This window comes from Balaenoptera borealis (genome assembly GCF_965194805.1).
Source record: "Balaenoptera borealis genome assembly, chromosome: 11".
Taxonomy (NCBI): Eukaryota; Metazoa; Chordata; class Mammalia; order Artiodactyla; family Balaenopteridae; genus Balaenoptera; species Balaenoptera borealis.
The window spans coordinates 2,397,060-2,414,819 of NC_138868.1; the positions used below are offsets into that span (position 1 = coordinate 2,397,060).

The 17,760-nt window shown below is 57.1% G+C and overlaps 1 protein-coding gene across 2 annotated transcripts in view; it reads right to left on the reverse strand.

Moving 5' to 3' along the window:
* Positions 1 to 11,580, reverse strand: part of CARS1 (cysteinyl-tRNA synthetase 1) — a 48,210-nt gene extending 36,630 nt beyond the window's left edge. The window contains exons 1-2 of one of the 2 annotated variants that reach the window (XM_082343002.1): positions 11,477 to 11,579; positions 2,844 to 3,092 (exon numbers count right to left, since the gene is read on the reverse strand). In XM_082343002.1, coding sequence (XP_082199128.1) covers positions 2,844 to 3,092; positions 11,477 to 11,501 — 274 coding nt within the window. In that variant the 5' untranslated portion in view covers positions 11,502 to 11,579. Of the gene's footprint in view, positions 1 to 2,843; positions 3,093 to 11,476 lie in introns of both variants that reach the window. The other variant, XM_082343003.1, reaches the window with a different exon arrangement.
* Positions 11,581 to 17,760: the final 6,180 nt, after the last annotated feature.

Below are 17,760 nucleotides of genomic sequence, written 5' to 3' on the forward strand. Positions count from 1 at the left end.
CGAACCATTTGATGACGCTCCACCTGCCCCTTTATGACTCCATCAACCCCTCCCCTTGCTTAGATGCTCCGGCTCCCGACACAAAGACAGAGCTGCCACCTGGGACAACAGGGGACGCCGGCGAGAGCTGCCCACACCCTGATGTGAGCCCGACGACCACCGTGCTCGCCCTGAGCCAGGGGCCGGGGTGAGGGGCTCGGGGCCCGTGGGACCGAAGGCTCATCCGAAAAGACGGCAGTGACGGGACACAGCTGAGGGCGCAGCCAGGGAGCCCGGCCAGCGGGACACTGTCCAGGACACCGGGTCACACCCGGGCTTTCTTGCTCCCCAAAGCGTGGCTACAGCCACACAGCCGGCGACAGTTCAAGGAAACCGGCACACACAATCCCCATCTGCCAAAGGGGACGATCGGGAGGTGTTACCCCGGTTTAACAGGAAGGAAGCTTCACCAGGGTCCCTCCGCGATTCCCCGCCCCGACGGCCGGCACGACAGTACCCTCCCCAACCCCGGCACAGACCTCCTGAGGCGCCTGCCCGTCCTCTGGTTTGTCTGAAACACCGCGCAGGCCTTTGCTCGCTAGCACCCCCAGTCCTGCCCCGGCTCTGCCCCAGGCACGTGGCTGCTGTGGGGAAACAAACCCCTGACCTTTGACCACACAACCTGCACGTGTCGCTCAGGGACGCCCTGAGAGCGAGGCTCTAGGCAGGGAGGGTGCCGAGGGGAGATGGAGGGAGATGTGCCAGCCAGGTCCCGGGTCCCCTGGGCGCCGCGCGCACCTCAGCCTCGGAGGAGGGGCGGCAGAGAGGTTCACATCCCTGAAGACCCCACCCAGCCGCAAACAGACCCACGCCCCGGGGGACTTAATACGCCTTCTTCAGTGAAGGGCAGGCCTTGAAGATCCTTCCCAGGAGGGCGGGTAGGGGGGTGAGGGGGACGGGGGCGAGGGGGGCCCAGTGGCAGAGGGCGCCCCTGGGAGGAGAAGCCGTCTGGACTGAGCCCCGCTCTGGGCGAGGGGCGCTCCAGACACAGAGCACAGCAGGGCCGAAACCCTGAGCACAGTGGACCCTCCATGCTGGGGCCGGAGAGAGGAGGCGACAAGATGGGGAGGGGGTGAGAGAAGGAACAGAGAGGTGGGGAAGGGGCTTAGGCGGAGCCCTGGTCCACTTCCTGTGTCTGAGCGGCTCCCCGGGGCTGCTGAGCCCGTGGACGTGGGAAGAGGCACAGGGACCTAGGCCGGCCAGCACAGAGCACGGTGACCAGCCAGTCGTGGGCATGTCGGTGCTGAGATGTCCACCTGGGGGTCTCGAGCAGGAGCGGGACATGGAGGGAAGGCCGGCGGGGCGCTGAGGATCGAGGGGCTGGGAGAGGGGGCACTCCCGCCCAGGACAGGCTGGAGAGATGTCTGAGACGGGCCAGCGACGCGGGGAGGCGGACGCTCGGCCACTGGCATCCAGGATGCGGCCTAGGACATCGACTCTGGGGGTTCTGAGCGCCAGCCCACCCGCCGTCCCCGGCTACTCGGGGTCCCTGCCGGCCCCCAGGAGGCATTGGTGACGGGGGACTTGGAAATGGAAGGAGGTGAATAGTCCTGTCGGCGCCGTCCAGGTGCCTCCCTCACCGCCCTGGTGAACCTGCAGGCCCCCCGACTGGCAGGGCAGAGACCCGCCTTTCCCTCACGTGTGTCTACATCACTCTCCCCACAAGTTCCCCAGATGGAACACCAGACAGGCCGTGCCGAGGCTGTGCCCCCAACCCACCCTGACTTCCACCTCCGGAGGCCGTGCCTCGGGAGGGGGGACCTGGGGGACAACTGAGCCCTGGGAGAGAAGCACCTGCCACCACAGACACCCCTGGGTCACCGCCTGTAGGCACGGGGAGGAGATGGTCTACACAGCAAGGCTCCCACCTATGCCGGGGAAGGGGTGTCTGCTACAGGATCACCGAGAAAACCAAAACACACCCCACGCTTGGAGAAATGACACCCCACCTCTGCCCTGTTACAGAGGGGGACCCAGCAGAGACCAGGCAGAGGTGCAGGAGCTGGGAAACGGTCCAAACGTCCCAGCCGAAAGGATCTGGAAAAGGCCCCTGCAGGCTGCCCAGCCCAGCAGGGACCACTGAGACAGCACTGGACCCCTCTCGCTGAAGGGGGTGCGTGCTCGAAGCCCCCCCATGGAGGCCGAGCTGCTTGAGGGCACCGGCGATTATGGGAGAAGCACCTCGATTCACCGGAGGACAGAGACCACCCAGGAACCATGCGCCCCAGAGACTTTCCAGAAGCGCCCCTGAAATGACGGGGTCCAGACACCACACCGACAGGTGGGGGCCAGAGCTGCAAGACTGGTCTTATCTCAAAGCCCAGGAACGCCTTCTCTCTGGTTTCCAAAGGGTTCATGTCCATAAATACTTCCTTAAGATTCAATAATTCTAAATCTGGTGGACACACACCCTGCAATCTTAGGGAAAGAATAAAGGAAAAGAAGCCAATCAAATCCGAGCCAGGTCAGGAGTGAGCTGACGGCCAAGGCCGGCCCTGAGAGGGGCACAGGGCTTCCTCCTTCCCAGAGGCTCTGCTACAGCAGCCGCTGGGGTCATGATCCTCGGGGGCTGACCTCTCCGCGTTTTGTCCTCACCTCCCCTCGGGGGGCGCTGGCAGGCCCCCCAGGCTGCTTGCCTGAGTGCGGGGACAAGCGCCAGCCCCGTGGGCTCCCCCGTGGGCGCCTCGCACCCTCAGGGCCCTGACCTCAGAGGGAGGTCACACTTGTGGGCTCCCCTAGCCCACGAGCGTGAACAGAACTTCGAGGGGAGGTTCTCACGGCCGGGGAGCCGCTCTGCTACTCACTTGCTTGGAGCCCACAGGGCGGGGCTGGGGTGCGGGGGCTGCCCAGGATCGCGGCCACGTGCCTGAACCACCGAGCCACGTGGAAGAGCTGCGCGTCGGCGGGAGGGCCTGAGAGCTGCCTGAACGCGTCCACGTCCGCCTGGGACAGGGAGAAGCCCTGGACATAGCTACGCGTGCTCAGGTGCTCGTTCAGGGCCCGCACCCTGGCTGCCTCGTCACTAATGCTCAGAACGGACCTGTAGTCGGGAGCTGCAAAGACAGAGGCACACGCGTCAGTGGGGCTGGAGGCCTGGGTGAGTCCAGAGAATGGGGTCCCAGGGTCACCCTTCCGGCTGGGAAATGCCCAGAACGGGCGGGTGCCCAGGGCTGAGGGACGGAGTGGGGAGTGACTGCCAGTGGGTTCCCATCTCGGGATGAAAATGTTTTAGAACTAGACAGAGGGGATGGTCGCACAACATTGTGAATGTTCTAAATGCACTGAACTGTACACTTTAAAATGGTTAATCTCATCGTTGGTGATTTTCACCTCAATTAAAGAGAAACACAGGGACTTCCCTAGTGGCGCAGTGGTTAAGAATCCGTCTGCCAATGCAGGGGGCACGGGTTCGATCCCTGGTCCGGGAAGATCCCACATGCTGCGGAGCAACTGAGCCCATGCGCCACAACTACTGAGCCTGCGCTCTAGAGACCGCGAGCCACAGCTGCTGAAGCCCGCATGCCTAGAGCCTGTGCTCTAGGCACATGAGAAGCCACCGCAAGGAGAAGCCTGCCCTCACACCGCAATGAAGAGTAGACCCCGCTCGCCACGGCTAGAGAAGGCCCGCGTGCAGCAACAAAGACCCAATGCAGCCAAAAATTAAAAAAAAAAAAAAAAAGAGAAACACACACGCACACACCCTTTTGTGCACTGGGTGCTAGGAGGGCTGATGCTGACCAGTCCCTGGGTGGGCGATGGGTGGCGCGTGAGAACTGCAGAGCTCTCCAAACCCGGCACCGGTGAGGCTTCTAGCGGCCAAGGCCCAGCTCCTGGGAGGACCACGGCCCCGCCCCCGGAAATGCCTGCCTGAGGGGGCCAACCGTCCAGCCAGCACCTGGCACAGGCCTGCCCCCCTTCAGGGACCTGAGGCCACTCCTCTGCCTTGGAATCATCAGGAAGGATGTGGGAGGACAGAACCCCAGCCTGAGCGAGGACCAGCCAGCAGGCAGAGACGGCAGACGGCACTGACTCCACTGAGCCCCTCCTGCCCCTCCTGCTCCCCCTGAGCCCCGCACCTCCTCCCTGCGTCCCTGATCACTGCTCCAGCCACCCTCTGGACGCGTTCATCACCTGCTGGCTGGTGGGGCGGAGCAGGAGATCAGCGGGAGGGGCGCGGACCAGCCCCTGAAGCTGCAGGAGGGAGCCTGGCCCCTAGTCCTAGTGCACGAGTGTGAACAGGGCCCAGCGCCTGTTCCCTTCCACACAGACACACCCTGAGCCCCGGAGTCGGCTCCGAGTGGGACAGCACGAGCCCGGCTCCTCACTCTCCCTGGGAACGGGGCAGACACCCCGACACCGCAGCCCTTCGGAGCCAGCTGCCTGACACCACGAGGTCCCTGGGTCACCATGCTGGACCCACGGCGGGACGGCTCCGAGCGGGGAGGAGATGTGGGCCGACACCGGCCAGGCCTGGCACAGAAACAGGAACCGCGCCCCGACCAAGCCCACAGGACGCCTGCAAACAGACAGCAGAGCACACGAGTGGGGAAGCAGCTGTGCACATGAGACCCTCCTGCACCGTCTCCACCGCGGGAAACCCTTCCATCAGGGCCTCCCCGGAGCTGCCTTCCTGGGCACGGGGGCGACACGGAAGGAGCCAACAGAAGGACCAAAGCCGGCAGCATCTCCTGACGTCCTCAGGTACCCCAGGGAGGGGCTGCGACCGTCCAGGGCCCAGCCTCGGGGAGGCTGGCTTCTCGGGGACCTCCTGAACCCCGACCTCTTCATCCCCAGGAAAGGCGTGGGCACCAGGGAAACGTCTTCCCTGGGCTCTCAAGCCCAGGCTTTCCAGGAAGACCGGCTTGCTTCCCTGCCCACCGCACCACGGGGGTGCCAGCCCAGGGTGGCCCTGAGGCGCACGGCTTGGAATACCCTTCTGCCCATTACAGAGCACCCTCAGGACACCCAGGGCCGCCCCCTTGCATAGTGCAGGCCTCCACCTTTAAACGTACCCGGAACCCAGCCCTCTCACCCCAACTGCCATGGCAGGCCCAGCCCTTCTCTCGCCTGGACCCCGGGATGCAGGCGCCCCCGCTGGTATCCGGGCTCCGCAGGGCACCGTGGCCAGAGTGGCCCACGCTCCTTCTCTAGACCCCCCGTCCCACCAAGAGTGGTCCTCGCGCCGGCCAGGAGGGCCGCCACACCCTTCGGACCTCAGCTCCCGCCCCCGCCCCTCATGCCCCCCACCCTGCCTGCCTGGAAGCCTCCCCCAGACACAGCCAGCCTCCCTCCCTTTCTCAGGGCTCCACGGGTGTCCCCTTTTCTGTTGGGTTCTCCCGGGCACTGTTCCAAGTGATCCCCCCTGCCCCCCGGGGCCGCAACCCCTTCCTGCTTTACTTCCCCACAGCGCTTACTTCTAACACTGACACACTTCCCTGCTTTCTTTCCTTTATTGTCTGCCCCACCCCCCGGGATTTTATCCAATTCATTCACTCAGCATATGCTCGGCCTCTAGAACCAAGCCTGGAACGTTCTGAAGACACTCAGTGAATTTGCTGAACGAATGGATGGGCGGCGGATGTACCTCGAAGTGCGTGCCTGCCCGCGGGAGGCCGGCATCACCTGTCGTTCCGGGGCCTCGTAGGCCCTCTCCCGGGAAGCGCCCGGTACACAGGAACCAGGGTGGGGACCCGGCTGAGTCTAAGAAGGCTTCTAACCCCTGTGGTGGGCTCACCTGGAGCCCTGCTGCCCGAGGGCGCACACCTACAGGGGGCGCTGCTTTTGTTCCACACTTGACCTACAAGGAGAAGCAGCTACTTTCCACTCCAGTTCTTGGAAGTGTCGGAGGCAGCAAAGAGACACACAGAGGCGGCCCCTCCCACCCAAGGCGCCGGTGGGAACCCTGGGGAGCCCACGAGGGCCCCGGAGCAGCGCCCGCCAGCGCGCCCTCCTTCCCGGGAGCAGGTGGCTGGCCCTAAAGACCCAGCCCGAGGGCTCAGATCCCCTCTGAGACGGTGAAGGAAGGCCAGGCGGGTCTGTGCCCCCCACCCCTCTCTGAGAGGACAGCTCTCTCCCACCCAGGGAGGAGGAAGCAGCGCCTGCCAGGGCGGCCCTGGGCACCAGGAAACCTAACTCTACATAAACTCCTTGGCACGGAGTCTTCCTTCCAGGGAACTTTACTGCCCCTGGCACGGTTCCCCAGCAGCCCTGCCAGCCTGTCAGGAGTCGGGAAGCGTGCTCCTTTCTCGTGACGGAGAGAATTCAGTTCACGAGAGCTAAGTCAGAGGACCTGCCAGAGGGTGGACAGAGCCGGGGGAGGCGGCGGTGGGGGGGGCGCATCCCGGAGTGGGCCAGGCCGTCCTTCGGCAGCTGGTCACCCGACACCGACCCTCCAAGCTCCCTCTCCCCGTCTCCGAGCATCTCTTTGGTGCAGCCATCTATGCCAGGACACAGGAGGGAGAGGAAGGAAGCAGAGGTGACAGCCCCCCTCTGAGAAGCTGTGTGGTCTCCAGCTCCCCCTGCCCCTTTAGACCCAGGACAGCACTAGACAGACAGACTTCCCTCAGTCCGGAACTACTCCAGGGAACAGAGAGCCCGGGAACTTGCCTGACCTTGACGTTGGCTACCCTGGAGGGGTGCGCTCACAGGGCATTTTATGTCCCTCTTTTTTCTTCGCTGCGCACACTGTCTACAATAAGCATATGTTATTTTGATAATGAGAAAAACACGTCAAACATTCTACCAACACGATGGCTTTAAAGCACTAATGAAGCAGTTCAGGGGACAAGGGCTCAGCGGCGTCTGCACCCCTCCCTCACCCGGCGGGCTCCTCTCAAGGGTAAATCAGGCTCGCACAACACACGCCTGGTAAAGCTGTTGAGCATTAGTGAAATTACACTTGTAAACTATTTGAAATACTGCCGGGCACACAGCCAGCGCCCAGCAGTTGCCATTACTATTATTTTAATCGCTCCTGTATTACTACTATTGTAATTGCCCTGGAGGAGTTTACCCAGGGATCACACACGCATTTAAAAAGCCCCGTCTGGAGCAGGGAGCCCGCAGGGCAGAGGGGGACAGTCATGGGGTCACTGTGGCAGCTGCGTTTAAGCGTAACTTGAGGAAACAAATTTAAAAATTGGTCAGCTTTCAAGTGGCCCTGGGTTTGGGCCAGACTGCGGTCTGGCTATCAGCCCGTGATGCCAAAATGAGAGGAGATAGTTCCCGAGCAGGGCGCCCACTGGCCACGCTGTACCTCCCCAGGGAGCCCCACGCACGTGCCACGCCCACCGCCAGGTCCACCGCAGGTCCATCCAGAAACGCATTCCAGGACACACACCTTCTGACTGTGGGAAGGCCCTAAATGTGGACCGTGGTCTTCACAGTTCAGAAAAGGCTTACTGATCTCGCACAAACGCAAGAACCAGGTAAGGAACCGAATTCACACCAAGCCGTCACCTCCCCTGGCTCCCTCCCATCAGCATGCACACCTGCTGGACAACAGCCGTGTCCTGCTTTCTCCCACCCCCTCCTCCGCTCCAGCCAGGCTCCCGCTCAGTGAGGCTCCAGCGCAGTGGCAGCAGGGCCAGCTCCTGGAAGCACCCGTTCCAGGCCCACCTGAGGCCTTTGGAATCGGAACCTGGGTGGGGCGGGTGCAGAGCTCAGCTGCTAAGAACCCCCAGGCGGCTTGCTGAAGCGCAGGCCCCTTCAGCGCAGGTCTGCCTTCCTCCTAAGCTCCCAGGCCGGGCGCAGCGGGGGTCTGCACCCCTCCCGCACTTGCTGAAGGCCTCTCGGGTCCACACCTTGCGAGGCCCCGGCGGCACCCAGCCCTGTGGATCAGGCCCTTTCTGCAAAGGCTCCTCCAGCTTCCCTGGCCCGCCTCTGCAGCGGCCCCTCCCCCTGGGTCCCTCTTCAGGCCCACTTTTCTTTCCCGTGGGGCTTCCCAGCCTGCCGAGGTGGCTCTCAGAAAGGGGACGGGAAAAGCCTTCTCGAACGAATGCATCCCCTCCCCACACGAATCTCATAAAGGAGACAGGTGCACGCACCTGGCGGCAATGCCACCCACTCCCGGAACGCAGGACCTCCTCCCACAGGCCCCTCTAGCGCCGCCTCTGTCCTGAGCACCAGCCCCGGAGGCCCAGCTGCCACCTGTCCACAGGCTGCTCGCCAGCACGTCTCGCCCTCCAACTGGGTGCAAGTCCGGGAACGGTACAGCCGCCTTCCCCACTGGGTCTGAAGCCGGGTGGCTGTTTCTTCCATCCCGCGGCAAGCCCAGCACCTGCCCCGGTCCTCCCCAGACTGTCCACTTCTCACACCCACCACTGCCACTGGCCCAGGCCACCGGTCACCACCGTCTTGGGTTCTTCCTGCTCTCCCTGCCTTGGTACACGCGGGGGAGGGGGCAGATATCTTGCCAGAACGCAAAGACAAGACCCAAACTCCGTAAATGTGCTCCAGGCCCTTGCAGACCTGGTCCCGTGGCCCGTCTCCAGCCCTCCTCCACCCTCTGGCCTCAGGAACTTGCTGGAAGCAACGCTGCTGGTCCTCAGGTCTCAGTGCACGAGGTGCTCTCTGCCAGGACTCCCGCTCCCCCTTCTCTCCAGGATCAGCTTCCAGCCTCTCTCGGGAGGCTGCCTACCTGCCCTGCAGCCAGGAGCAGAGCCCAGGGGCCCTCTGTCTCGGGGCTCCGGGGCTGGGCTGGGCCAGCGGGCTAATGCCCACCGCAGCGTCCAGACCTGGCCCGGCAGGGCCTCCGGCGTGATTCCCTGCACTCCACCCTGCCCGTGGGGCAGATTGTGGAGCCTTAGAGGGAAGGGGCCTGGGCCCTGAACCACCTCCGCAGACTCGGGCCACCCGGCAGCACACGCACCGGGAAGTGACCAAGAGAGGAATGGCCCATGCAACCTGGGGAGGCGTTGGGCTTCTGGGCTCCGGCCACCCGGCCCGCTGGACGGAAGGCCCTGGAAGGCCGAGACTCTCCTCCAGGCCTGCCGCATCTCCATGCCCAGCGGCGTCCGGCAGAGCCGGTGCCTGAAGCACATCTACTGAATAAATAAAGTGACAGATCTATCTAAGGAAATTATTTTGAACCACTCAGGGGCAATTTCCCTCTGAAATAGCAGATGTGAGTCTTTCACGTGGGATTTTTGGGTCATGACGAGCATCATGATCTGATGCCCTGAGGACACACAGGTGATCAGACGGCACCACTGCCCGGGGACAGCAGTGTGGACACTGGGAACGGTTTAATCTCCCCCCGAGGGCACTATCTCTCACAACTCTTAAAATGTAAATACCGGGAGACGTGGCTTCAGGGATGAGCAAACGTCTGTAGTCTATAAATACGTACACTTCATTTTTTCTCTGGGAAATACAGGAAAGCGTATCAGCTCCCTCCTCTTGTCTGCCTTGATGCACTCTGGAATTGGGGTGCTTGGTGTTCATCTGAATAGAGTCATCAAAGGCAGCAAGGCAGAGTAGCCAACATCCCTGCTGCAGTCACACAGGCCCTGGCTAGCTGTGTGACCTTGGACAAATCACTTCACTTCTCTGAACCTCAGGATTCTTGCCTGCACAGGAAGATAAGGGCAGTATCGACCACAAAGCGTTGCTCTGAGGATTACAGGCCCCCCGCAGATGTATTTAACGCAGACTCATGCTAAGAAAAAAAGCTAGCTGTATTGTTATTACGAAGAACCTTTGAATTAAACTGCATAAAAAATTAAACTGCAAATCTGACCTAACACACAGCCACCGAAGGGGCCTGATCTGCAGGGCAAGGCCTCTGAGACGCACTCCATCCACCCCGGGGTCCTCAGGGATGAGACTCGTCTTTCTAAAAAAAACTGGGCCCTGGAACAGGCCACACGTTCAAGCTACAAAGGAAAAGCTTTAACCCCGGCGGCAGGGAACCAAATGGACATTCTGCGCCAACTTCAGGAAGATGATCAGAAATGGGAAGAATATTCTAAACGAGGGTCTCCTTAAACAGTCTGGAAAGATGGTCACTTTCGATAAATCCAACCTTGAGAATAAAAAGCATTCAGAACCTGGAAACCAAGAATATCTACAACTCTGGTATCAATCTCCAGAAACAGGCCAATTCTTACCAAGGCTCTGAAAACCTCAAGTTCTGAAGCAATTAAAAACACCAAAACCCAAAAATCGAATACGTCGTTTGTGTTCACAAATGAAGAAGGAAGGAAGGAAAAAAGAGAGAGAAGAAACAAGCTTGGGCTTTCAACCTGGACACAGCGCCCATTTCATGCCAGGTGTTCTTCTAAACCCTTAACCTCTACCAGCCCCTTTAATGCTCGCTACATCCTCTGAGCAGGGACGTGTTACCCTGCTGCACGTGAGGAAGGGGCAGAGGTGGGTCCCCAGCCCGGCTCGCTCAGAAGACTGGGGTGTCAACCACGCTGCTATTTTACAGGAGTCTGGGTGCACTTCTGAGGGCCGAGGGCCGAGGCTCCAGGTGGGTAGAGATGGTGCTGGAATCCAGGCACACCTGTCGGGTGGAATGCAGGGCGCCCGGAAGGTGGGTACCACAGCAGCCCTGTCATCAGGGGCCTCCCACGTCACTGGGTTACCCAGGTGGTCAGACCTCCCCGCCTGGAACCCCAGGAGCAAGAGGGATCCCAGGGCTCCAGGAAGCCTGCACAGCCTAAACCCGGCAGCCTGGGGAATAAAAACTACACACTGAGAGTCCTTCTTGAAGAAAGTCTGCTCCAGACTCGGGAATCAGGGACAACCTCCGGTCTGTCGGGCACCTACAATCTTGCCTGAGGGAGGGGAGCAAGGGCCCAGCGCTCCTTGGAGTCTGCCTGTGGGCAGCGTGTCTACCGGCTGGCGACACGAGTGACTCTGGTGGGCAGAGCCAGAGCTGCTCACGGAACCTCGGAGGCGGCAATAAAGTGGGGCAATAACGCTGTGACCACGCAGGTCCCAATGGCCACTGTTTGCAGCCGCAGATGAAAGCCTTCGTAAAACCCCAAGCCCTTTCCTGTATGTCCGCGTACCCTGCTTCCTCGGCCCCATTTTCCTAAGTGCCAACCCGGGTGCTGCCCGCGCTGGGCGGAAACGAAAACAACCCTAGGGCTGTGCCTGTCCCCCAAAGTCCAAGGGACAGGAGGGGCGAGGTCCGGCCCAGGGACCGGCGGGGGAAACGCAGGGCCACGTCCCGGGGTCGAGGCGCAATGGAACCTGGAGGACCCAAGGAGGGGACCGGGGCTGGGGACGGGGTGGCCTCGGCAGTTCCAGGGCCGGAGCCGGGTCCCCGCGAGGTTGGAGGAGCGGGGCCTGCCGGGGGGAACCCGGGGGTCGCGCCGCGCCCTCAGACCCGCCCCTCAGGGACCCGGCGCCCCCTCAGATCCCGGGTGGCCCCTCCGCCCCTCGGCCCGGGGTCGCCGCCGCTGGCCCGCCCGCCGCGCGCACTCACCGTGCTCCGCGGAGGAACCTGCCATCGTTGGAATGCCGCACTCGCGGCCGCGCCGACAGCTTTCCAGAATCTGACGCAACCACCGCCCCGGAAGTCCCGCCGGAGCTGGCCGCCTTCCGGGACACGCTCGGTCGCTAGGCAACCGCCGCGGGCTCGGGACGCCGGAGGCCGGGGCATGCTGGGAGTTGTAGTTCCTACTGAGCTGCGGCCAGTGCCCTTGAGCAGGGGTCCCCAACTCCCGGGCTGCGGACCGGTAGCGGTCCGCGGCCTGTTAGGAACCGGGCAGCACAGCAGGAGGTGAGCGGCGGGAGAGCGAAGCTTCATCTGCCGCTCCCCATCGCTCGCATTACCGCCTGAACCATCCGCCCACCCACCCACTCACGTGGAAAAATTGTCTTCCACGAAAACGGTCCCTGGTGCCAAAAAGGTTGGGGACCGCTACGCTTGAGCATCCCAGGTTCGCGCGTTCCGTGTCGGGACAGGGGACGAGACCCGGGACCAGCCCAAGCGCGGGGCTCCGGGCGGAGGCACAGTCTCGCTGCGGGGAGACTTGCATTAAAGACAGATCATCTCATGCCTGGGCGTTTAAGTTAGCACTGCACCAGATGGTGTGGCGACCAGCCCCAGCCTGGGGATCAGAGAGGGCCTCCCAGGGTCCTGGGAGGGAGGACCAGTTGGAAGGAGGCTTAGAGGAGGGGATTGGGAATGGGTGGGAAGTTCATTCCATGCAGAGGGTACTGTCCTGCAAGTGACACCAACAGAGAGCAAGCCACTGAGAAATTCAGCCTGACCGCAGGGCAGGCTGGAGCAGCCCTGGAGAGAGATGGGGCTTGGGGCAAAGGCTAGGGCTGGCGCTTCTTGAAGCATCTTGTAAGCAAAGTCAAGAATGGCAGAGACCCAGCAGGCTTGACTGGATTTGTGCTGTAGACCTCTCATTCCAGCTGCTGTGAGGCCGTGGAGCGGATTAGGGAAAGCCAGGAGGAAAGCAAGACTTGACAGGAAGCCTTTTTGATAGTCTGTAGGAGAGGAGACGGTGCCCTGGACCAGCAGGGTGAGCAGGCAGATCTGGGAGAGCCAGGGGGGGCAGCAGATGCTGGGATGGGGGTGGTGAGGGAGGTGAGGGCCGGGGATGACACCCACGTTTCTGTCCTGAGAGAGACTGGTGGTTATGGCATTTCCTTTCATAATGAACTTGAAGTTGAAGACACTTGGTGCTGGGTGGAAGAAAGCAGCTGGTTTGTGAGCATTTCCAAGGACTGATGATGTTTGGGGTGAGTGAGAAAGGGGGGCAGGGTGGGGCACACACCCTGTATGGACAGGGTTGTTCCCAGAGACAGAGGCCCCGGGGGGAATAACACAAACCAGGAGAAGAGGCTTCTCTGGCGTTTAATCCCCATTCTAGAGTCCCTCAGCCCACAGATCACATCCTCGGGGCCTGTGCCTTCCTCTGTGTAAGATACCATCTCCCAAGGACATCACACTCAAGCTTGTGCACACACAGGGAATGAAAAGACACACTGCTTAGGATGGAAATTTTATTAGGTAAAGAAAAAGTATAAAAGCAAGTATTGCTAAATTGTACAACTTTCTGGCAAAAGCGTATCTTTGGCATTAAAACTTTAACAGTTTAGGCTACTTTTCTAAAGAATTATGCTAAATACAAAGAAAAAAATCTCATAACATTACATACTGTGTGATTCTAGTTATTTAGCATTTTGAAATGGCAAAATCATAGAAATAAAGACAAGTGAATACCAGAAGTTAATGCGGGAAGAAGGTGGATGTGGCTACACCTGAAACAAACACAACATTGTTAATCAACTGTACTTCAATATAAAATAAAAAGTAAAAAAAAAAAAAGATGCAACATTTTAAAAAAAAAAAGGGCAACATGAGGGGTCCTTGTGATGATGGAAATTTTGGGTATATTCACTGTGTCAGTGTCGTTATCCCGGCTTTGATATTGTACCATAATTGTGCAAAATGTTAGCATTTTAGGAAACTGGGTAAAGGGTGAGGAGATCTCTCCATATTATTTCTTACAGCTGCATGTAAATCTATGATTATCTCCAAAAGTTTATAATGATATCCATTCCTTAAAAAAATAGTTTCAGGTACTTAAAAAAGGTCTCTGTGACTGTCACCATGCCCCACCCTGGCTAGTGCTGGTTTAGGAAGCTGGGGCCTGGTCACATTCCAATCTTCTCCTCAGATACAAGAGCAGAGGGATAGTCTTAGGTTTTTTGGGGGTTTTTTTTGTTTTAATTGAAGTATAGTTGATTTACAATTTTGTGTTAGTTTCAGGTGTACAGAAAAGTGATTCAATTATACATACATATATATATTCTTTTTCAGATTCTTTTCCATTATAGGTTATGACAGCATATTGAATATAGCTCCCTGTGCTATAGAGTAGATCCTTGTTGTTTATCTATTTTATATATAGTGGTGTGTATCTGTTAATCCCATACTCCTAATTTATCCCTCCCCTCTTTCCCCTTTGCCAACCACAAGTTTGCTCTCTGTGTCTGTGGGTCTGTTTCCATCTTGTAAATAAGTTCATTTCTATTATATTTTAGATAGCACATATAAGCGATATCATATGATATTTCTTCCTCTGTCTTACTTCACTCAGTATGACAATCTCTAGGTCATGTGATATTTCTCTTTCTCTGTCTTACTTCACTCAGTATGACAATCTCTAGGTCCATCCACATAGCTGCAAATGGCATTATTTCATTCTTTTTTATGGCTGAGTTAATATTCCATTGTATGTATACCACATCTTCTTTATCCATTCCTCTGTCGATGGACACTTAGGTTGCTTCTATGTCTTGGCTATTGTCAATAGTGCTGCTGTGAACATTGGGGTGCATGTATCTTTTGGAATTAGAGTTTTCTCCAGTTGTATGGCCAGGAGTGGGATTGCTGGGTCATATGGTAATTCTATTTTTAGTTTCTTAAGGAACCTCCATACTATTCTCCATAATGGCTGCATCAATTTACATTCTCACCAACAGTGTAAGAGGGTTTCCTTTTATCTACACCCTCTCAAGCATTTGTTATTTGTAGACTTTTTGATGATGGCCATTCTGACCGGTGGGAGGTGATAACGTCGTTGTAGTTCTGATTCACATTTCTCTGATAATTAGTGATGCTGAGCATCTTTCCCTGTGCCTATTGGCCATCTGTTTGTATTCTTTGGAGAAATGTCTATTTAGGTCTTCTGCCCATTTTTTGTTTTGTTTTGTTTTTTCTTCTGCCCATTTTTAAAAATTTATTTTTTATATTGGAGTATAGTTGATATACAATGCTGTGTTCGTTTCAGGTATACAGCTAAGTGATGCAGTTACACATATACATGTAAGCATTCTTTTTCAGATTCTTTTCCTATACAGGTTATCACAGAATACTGAGCAGAGCCTTCTGCACACGTTTTTTTTTTTTTTAAACCAGGGGATGAGAACTAGGAATTTTTTTTTAATTAATTAATTAATTAATTTTATTTTTTTTTGGCTGTGTTGGGTCTTCGTTTCCGTGCAAGGGCTTTCTCTAGTTGCCGTGAGCGGGGCCCACTGTTCATCGCGGTGCGTGGGCCTCTCACTGTCGCGGCCTCTCTTGTTGCAGAGCACAGGCTCCAGACGCGCAGGCTCAGTAGTTGTGGCTCACGGGCCCAGTTGCTCCGCGGCACGTGGGATCTACACAGACCAGGGCTTGAACCCGTGTCCCCTGCACTGGCAGGCAGATTCTCAACCACTGCGTCACCAGGGAAGCCCCTTCTGCCCATTTTTTTTTAATTTATATTTTTGGCTGTGTTGGGTCTTCGTTTCTGTGCGAGGGCTTTCTCTAGTTGTGGCGAGCGGGGGCCACTCTTCATCGTGGTGCGCGGGCCTCTCACTATCGTGGCCTCTCTTGTTGCGGAGCACAGGCTCCAGACGCGCAGGCTCAGTAGTTGTGGCTCATGGGCCTAGTTGCTCCGCGGCATGTGGGATCTTCCCAGACCAGGGCTCGAACCCGTGTCCCCTGCATTGGCAGGCAGATTCTCAACCACTGCGCCACCAGGAAAGCCCCCCTTCTGCCCATTTTTGATAGGGATAGTCTGGTCCCAGTGCCAGGTATGGACCAGCGTCTCTGACTGCTCAGAGTGGCCTGCGGGTTGCCTGTCATCGACTTCCTTGTACCTATTCGTGGAGCACCTGCTCGATGCCATGCCCTGTCCTAGGTCATGCAGACATCACAGTGACTCTGAGATCAAGGGGTTGGTGGGGGCAGAAAGACAACCACCAAACTCTCCTGGCCGCAGAGCCTGGGGAGAGGCTCCGAGGAACGTGAGCCCACCCAGTGCAATCAGCAGTCCCCTGGGATCCCATCTCTGCCACACTGGCCACAGGCAGTGCCCCTGACAGAGAAGCACCTTTGCTTGCGGGCAGAGCTGATGTCCCCATTGGAAGTTTATACAGAATCCATTTGGATAAGGACTGCAGTTCCATCTGGGATTCATGACGTTTCTGATGGGATCAGAACTGGAAAAGAAGCTCAGATCCTACCCATCCAGGACACTGCATAAAGTAACAGCCCTGTGTCAAAAAAGAGTTTATTGGGAGGTCTCTGCATGCCTACCTAAGATACCTTCTGCAACCAATTTGTTTATAATTTGCAAACATATATGTAGCTCCATGTTATGGAGGGCAGCTGTGAGTTTAAATACAGAAATGTCCCTCCCTAGCCCATTCCTCTGCCTGAGCTCTTCCAAATTTCCTGGATGTTGGGGTTCCCATATCTCGTCATTTTCTTCAAGTCCAGTAAACCCCATAACATCTTCCAGTTACCTTCTGGAACCTCATGTCTGAATTCACAATAGATCTTATTGATGGCTGAAAAAAATAAAAGCAAAAAGGGAGAGTTTGTTTACATTCCTGGAAGGCCCCGTGGAGCATCCTCTGTAACTCGGCTCCCGGGAGCGTGGTCCTAGAGGTGTTTCCACCTGCCCTGAGGGCTGGGCGCCGGGCAGCACGCCACGGCCCACGACCTGGGAAGCCCTGTGACAGCCCAGATGATCCCGCAGAAGGGACCAGGCCCAGGGGCCAGGAGGCCAAGGTCTGGCCACGACCTGCTGTGTCTCTTGACACGTCTGTTGCTCATTCATTACTGGAGCCAATGAACCTGGGAGAAGGAACCAAGGAACCCCAGGCAAGTCAGAAGCCCTGTGGATAAAGCATCTGCTGACGTCCGCCCTGCCCTGCCCCTCTCACACGCCACCCAGCCACGGGCTGTGAGGTGCTCAGGATGGGTAGGCCTCCTGGCATCAGTGGGGGGACCAGGTTAGGCCTTGAGACCTGGGGCAAGTTTTGTAGCCTCTCTGAGCTTCGGATTGTCGTGTTTTAAATCTGTAAGATGGGGCAGTCTCCCAGAGCTGTTAGAATAAGATTATAAAAAGCACCTGGCACGCAGCACGCGCTCGATAAATCTTGACTTTTGTGCCGCTAAACCCACAGCATCCCAGCCATGGGGACCCACTGATCTAGGGTTAGATAAGTATTCCTATCACCCACTCATACTTTCTTTTAAAAACAGGAATGTATAATAAAATAAAAACAACATCCAATCCGTCTTTATGAACCCCACAAAACTTATATCTGACAAATGTCTGTTTCTCTACTGTCATTGGTGAATGTGAAAAAGTGGATCTCAAGTCCACAGGAAAGTTCCCTAAGCTTTGGGTAGGCAGGTGGTCCCCCGTCTCGAAAATAAAGACATTAGGCCTTAGCATTCATGTCAAAGAAGGAAGACTTTTTAAAAATATATGTTTATTTATTTGGCCGCACTGGGTCTTAGCTGCGGTACACGGGATCTTTGTTGCAGCATGCGAGATCTTTAGTTGTGGCATGTGGGATCTATTTCCCCAGTAAGGGATCGAACCCAGGCCCCCTGCATCGGGAGCATGGAGTCTTAGCCACTGGACCACCAGGGAAGTCCCAACTAGGAAGATTTAGCCTAAACAAATAAACGAGAAGATTTGTTAACAAAAATAACAAAAAAAAGGTTAACAAATAAAAAAAGAAAATGAAGAATTTAGACTACTTACCATCACAGGAAACGTCCTTCAAAAAATACTTTTGTTCACATTCCTGCAGAGAGAAGAGAATAAAATGGGTCCAGGAGCAGAAACCTGTGCGGCCTCTTAGAGGAATTCTACTGAAATAGAACCAGAACCTGGTTTCTTGCGGGAGCCGTGGGTGGGGGCCGGTGGGCCTCTATGAACATGAGAAGACCCCTGAGTCAGC